This window comes from Juglans microcarpa x Juglans regia, chromosome 7S, assembly GCF_004785595.1.
Source record: "Juglans microcarpa x Juglans regia isolate MS1-56 chromosome 7S, Jm3101_v1.0, whole genome shotgun sequence".
Classification (NCBI taxonomy): Eukaryota; Viridiplantae; Streptophyta; class Magnoliopsida; order Fagales; family Juglandaceae; genus Juglans; species Juglans microcarpa x Juglans regia.
Window position 1 is genome coordinate 17,328,331 of NC_054607.1, and position 5,278 is coordinate 17,333,608.

General features: G+C 34.9%; 2 protein-coding genes across 2 annotated transcripts; one reads left to right on the top strand and one right to left on the bottom strand.

Moving 5' to 3' along the window:
* The first annotated feature begins 290 nt into the window (after positions 1 to 290).
* Positions 291 to 2,282, top strand: LOC121241548. Its single transcript, XM_041139358.1, has 3 exons — positions 291 to 446; positions 1,734 to 1,899; positions 2,005 to 2,282. The coding sequence occupies exons 2-3, from the start codon at positions 1,735 to 1,737 to the stop codon at positions 2,050 to 2,052; spliced, it is 213 nt and encodes a 70-aa protein (XP_040995292.1). The 5' UTR covers positions 291 to 446; position 1,734; the 3' UTR covers positions 2,053 to 2,282.
* Positions 2,283 to 3,024: 742 nt separating this feature from the next.
* LOC121240224 lies at positions 3,025 to 4,703 on the bottom strand. The gene is made up of 4 exons (XM_041137620.1): positions 4,315 to 4,703; positions 3,827 to 3,937; positions 3,569 to 3,649; positions 3,025 to 3,325 (listed from the first exon to the last, which is right to left on the bottom strand). Exons 1-4 carry the CDS (start codon positions 4,564 to 4,566, stop codon positions 3,251 to 3,253), a joined length of 519 nt encoding a protein of 172 aa, XP_040993554.1. The 5' UTR covers positions 4,567 to 4,703; the 3' UTR covers positions 3,025 to 3,250.
* Between the last annotated feature and the right edge of the window lie 575 nt (positions 4,704 to 5,278).

Consider the following 5,278-nt stretch of genomic DNA (forward strand, 5'->3'; position numbering starts at 1 on the left):
ACCTATACTTTTTATATTTTTGATTTTTTCTTTTCGTATTTTTTAACATATTTAAATTTTTAAAAAATAAAAAATATATCATTATACTAATAGTCATTTTCTTAATTATTAAGTAAAAAAATTAAAAAAAATACATAAACAATTAAAATGATGAGACAAGAGAGGGCAAAATAATATTATTCTTAGAAAATAAGCCCAAAACCGAAGTCAGCCGAGCTCAAAAATACACCCCAGCCCATTTTAACTGAAACGGCGCCAGTGCTAAGCCCATCATTAAGACGGCGTCGTTTTCTTTCCACTCAAATGGCGGTTTCGTTTAATTCGATACCTGTTAATTCATTCAATCCCGAACTCATTGTTCGTCGGCTACAATCTTCTTTCTCCTCTCGCCACTAGGGTTCGCTTCCGAACAGATAAGTCCTCGCGCACCCAGATCCCAATCTCAGGTAAGCTCATCATTTTCATCTTCTAATTCCTTATACAAGATACGGGTAATACTCTTATCAGTTTTTTTTTTTTTTTTTTATCTAGGGTTAGTTGTAGACGTAATCTTTTCCCCCTTTATTTTGAAGTTTTTTCTGTATGATTTTGTTCTCTGGTTATTGATATTCTAATGGATTTTTAATATTCTCCATATTTATTGGGCTGATCTGATCTAGCTATGTTTTGTCATTTCTTGTCTTCAAGATTTTAGTAGTTGTTTTGCTGAACCAGGTGTGTGGGTTTTTAGCTTTTGTGGCTATTCTCATGCCCTTTCTGGCTGGTTGTGACCCGTTTATGTTCTAGATTAGAGCTAGCTTGTTTATGTGTAGATAACATTAATTGAGTACATTTAGCTGTAATTGCTGGAGTACATTCTTGAGGGCCTTCTTTTGGGGTGCTTCAGCTTTTAGTAGGCGGGAGCTACACTCTGATCTTCTGTTAGGAAGGTTTTCCCTGCTTTGTGAGTGGCTTCAGTTGTTTTAGTTGGCTTTTGCTCCATAGCAGTTGCAAATTCTGATATTGAAAAAGCTTCAGTCCTGGGTCTTGCATTTGAGGGTGTAGGAAGATATAGAAGAGAGTGACAGATTACTGTGAGAATATCCGGATATTATTTGATTATAAATGGGTTTTTAATCAAGTTGCTATTTAGTTCTTTCAGCTGTGGGATTAAATTTCTAGGGTAGCACTTTCTTTCCCTTTTCCAAAGTCGTGAGTTTGCTTCATTTTCACTGACAGATTGCTATAAGACTAATTCTGTACTCTAGCAATTGAAAAGTGGTTACCCAATTTTCTTTGCCTTGTAAAGCAAAACCATAAACACAGTTCCATAGGGTTACCTTTTTCATATATCACCATGGGAGCTGGAACAATGAAGTGTAACAAGGCCAAGTGTAAAAGTTATTGCTATTCATTTTGTGCAGTAACAAATTCGAGTGCCGCTTCACAGGCAAGATATCTGCATACCCTATATCCTTCTCTGGGTATGTTTTGAACGAGTGGCATGTGTCTAACAAAAAGAAAATTGCGTAACCACTTTTCTTTTGGTTTGTGGTTGAGGGTTATTTTTGTATTTTATGCTGGTTTCTCCATAGCAATAAAAAAAAATTCTGCTTTATACAGGGATCTATCTGCTTTTTCTTTTTTTTTCTTGTTGATTTTTGCCTTGTTAACATGGAATGGGCATGGCTTAAACCCCCATGCATTATTTAAGTAACTTGATTTCAGCTACATTTTTTGAACTCGTACTGCAGCATGGCAGAAGTCACAGAACCACCATTTCGACCAAGGGAGAAGCTTCTTGAGAAGCAAAAATATTTCCAAAACATCCACAAGCACACATACCTGAAAGGACGATATGATAAGATAACCTCTGTTGCCATTCCTGGTGCTTTGGCGGCCACTGCACTTTTCCTTATTGTGAGTTCCAACATGCTAGTCTTATGAATAACTTCATAAAGAAAATTAGAATTTATCATATATGCATTTCTTGCTCTAATTTGCAACACTCATGCATTTTACCAGGGACGAGGGATCTATAATATGTCTCACGGGATTGGGAAGAAGGAATGAAGTGGCAATCTCTTTTCAATGGAGATGGCCCCAGTGTTTCACCACTCAAATTTAATAAGTTTTAGACACCTGGATTGCATAGTGATTTTCTTCAAGTATCTTGTTTGCTCACTGTAATAATTGCCTAGTTGCAGGCTTGTTCCCAACGGAAATTGGAACTTTAATCTGCTCTTTACCTTTTTGTTTTGATACTGCATTATCGAATCTCATCTTCAACTTGTTTGGTACCAGTTGCTCTCTGACTGTATATGTGGTTCTCTAGATTTGACGGATATAATCTTTGTTCCATCTGTTAGACTCTACTTCTAGCTAATATCGTTTGGTAATTTGCCAAAAAAAAAATCACAAAAAAAGCTAGTATCTTCTAGTCATTTTGTTTTTATTTGTCTTTTTCTTACACATAATCAGTCTGATTATTTGGGTTTGGTTAAATTTTTCATAATAAGCTACAAGCTGTAATCATACAAAAGGTACATGTTTATTCTCAGCACCAAGAGGCTGATAATTTTAATAAAGCTCTGTCTTCATTAGTTTTCTACTATTCCTAGCAAGATGGGTGTACTCAAATACATACACCTCCATCTTGACTCTTGAGGGAGATTATTAAGCCTTGTTTGTTTTCGGAGATGAAGTGAGATGAGTTGAGATTAAAGTTAAAAGTTGAATAAAATATTATTAGAATATATTTTTTTTAATGATATTTTTATTTTGAGATTTAAAAAAATTGAATTATTTATTTTATTTCATATAAAAATTTAAAAAAGTTGTAATGATTAGATGAGATAAATTGAGAAGAATTGTGAAAACAAACGAGTCCTAATCAACCACTTTTTGTACGTGCTGCAAGTATTTGTATAAATGAGTTAGTTTTTAGTTGTATCTCTTTTATAAAAAAATTTATAAGCAAATTGCATTAAACAGAATGATATGTAATTGGGGTTTCTTAAATGCAGTATGCAACTTTAGTGAGAGCTATTTAAGAACATTGGAAATACTTGATCGGTTTTGTTGTTCTGTGACAGACAGAGACACTCTTGGTTGGCATTTCTTCCTAAATCAGAAAACCGTACAAACACAAACAGTGAAATACAGACAGGCAAAGCAAATCACAAATACCAATGTCACGGAAAGCTATTATCTATCTAATTACAACAGTACAAGAACACAGCTCTAGTTATACTTTAACAACACATCTATCTTATTTCAGGGTGTCCACATTTTTGCTGAGCTCCTCCAGCTTCTTCAATCTCAGTTTCTCACTTTCACCCACCAGCTGAAGAGAGAGAATATGAGAACAAAAAATGTCAGCAATCAAAATATGGGACATATTTAATTCGGGATTTTAATTAGTTCAAAATGCATAAAGTATCTGTCAGGTTTTACTATGTATCAACCACTATTTATCCTTACATTCCACATCTTACAACTTTTTCTTTATTTTTTTATATGGTATGGAGTGCCTGCAGTGAATAGTAATTAACGAGAATAATTATTCATATCTGGAACTAGTATTCACCTCCATTAATTTGGTAACCAGTTGAGATTTTTCCCTGTTTTTCTCATTGAAAGCCTCAAGGGCTTCCTTGTATTCTCGCTCCTGTAACAAACATATAACAAGTTTGAGGGGAACTTTCAAAAGTAAAACAATTTATTTGCTTTCACTTGATTATAATGACCATCTCGACTCCCAGATGATTGATATATTCAACATTTATAAATAGCTTCTTTGAAATAAAAAATATTTTTAGAAAACCATAAATAAATTCAATTCCACCTTCTTTTGGCAGCTCTGCCCCAGTGGCTTCAACTCTTTGTTAATTACATCTATCCTCTTGCGAACAAGTGCGACTTCCCTCCTCGTTGGATCTGTGAGAGCCTCAAGTTCCTAATAGAATAGATGATTTTATTGGTTGAAGGAATCCAGCATACATCATCAATACCAAGTCATACAGAGATAAAAACAGATCATCAGAATAAACCATATGAAACCACCCACTTCTTCATAGAATATTATTGCAACTGTCAACTCAGCAATGAACTGATCATCAGAAGCTAACTTCTACTTTTTCTAATTAATATATGCAAATCAGAAGGAATACATATTATGTATGAATGATGAGTTGTTTCTTCAAGTTACATATATTCACATTTGTTTCATCTGCATTGCCAGCCCTATCTATGTAAAGGCTATATGATTTATGGTAAATGATGCACAATTTTTTCGTTTTCACAGACATAGATATGATAGTGTGGCATACTTACTTCCCGAATCTCGGCCAGGCGCTTAGTTGCTTCTTCGGCGCGGCCCAACTGAGCATGAACCTTGTCCCTCACCTCCATCTTCTTCTTCTGAATTTCTTCTTCCTTTGCGCGGAACATAGCCAGCACTGATCTTGACATGTCCTCTTCCTTGTCCTCCTTTGGAGGGCTCCCTTGGCTACTGATGATTCCCGAAGTCTTCACACGCTGCATCTGCGACTGTTGCTGCTCCAACATCTGTTTAGGAGTTGCCATGGCTGTCTCCTCAACACCCTTTCTTCTCTAATGTGTAACGCTCTCTTATTTCTGTCTTCTTTTGCTCTTTTTGACTAGCAATGATGGTTCCTTTCTCCTGTATTAGGTGGTCATCATCACGGCTGGCTTTAAAGGTATGAATTTGAAACCAACTGGCTTTTACTTTACAAAACAAAAAACAAATATATATTACAAAAAGCTATAACAACAAAGCATTTATCTTTATAATTATGAAGTTACAGTAGATTTCACCTTTTTAGCTTAACACCATCAAAACTTTTGCTGTAGAAGTTAACCTTGTAGTATGGAGTAGAAATTCTCAATGCTACAGTGTAAATTTCCCCTTGCCTACAGCTGCTTTCCTTATAATATATTGGATGTAAACTTGATAAAGGATCAAGATGGGCCACTTTTGGTAAGATAGCTATTTTCTCAAGGTTGGTATGTTGGGAAATTCAACTAACTTCTGCTGTTCATTCTCACTTGGCCACCACATTTTCATAGTTTATATCTTTTATACATACTTTCCACCCCCTTAGTGTTCATATGAAGAAATCAAGGAATACAAAAACTGGGGGAGAATAACATTTCTTTTTCATGGTAAAGTTGCAAATATTTTTGCTTCTAGTTGTTTTGGGGGTAAAAAAAAATAAAAATTTCTGAATATTTTCAAAGAATATTGGGAATGGCTTTGTTTTAATTGAGGAGGGGA

Coding starts and splice junctions, on each gene's coding strand:
- LOC121241548 (XM_041139358.1), top strand. CDS start 1,735: ATGGCAGAAGTCACAGAACCACCATTTCGACCAAGGGAGAAGCTTCTT. Junction 1,900..2,004: donor CCACTGCACTTTTCCTTATT/GTGAGTTCCAAC, acceptor GCATTTTACCAG/GGACGAGGGATCTATAATAT.
- LOC121240224 (XM_041137620.1), bottom strand. CDS start 4,566: ATGGCAACTCCTAAACAGATGTTGGAGCAGCAACAGTCGCAGATGCAG. Junction 3,938..4,314: donor GCCTGGCCGAGATTCGGGAA/GTAAGTATGCCA, acceptor CTATTCTATTAG/GAACTTGAGGCTCTCACAGA. Junction 3,326..3,568: donor TGGTTACCAAATTAATGGAG/GTGAATACTAGT, acceptor CTCTCTCTTCAG/CTGGTGGGTGAAAGTGAGAA.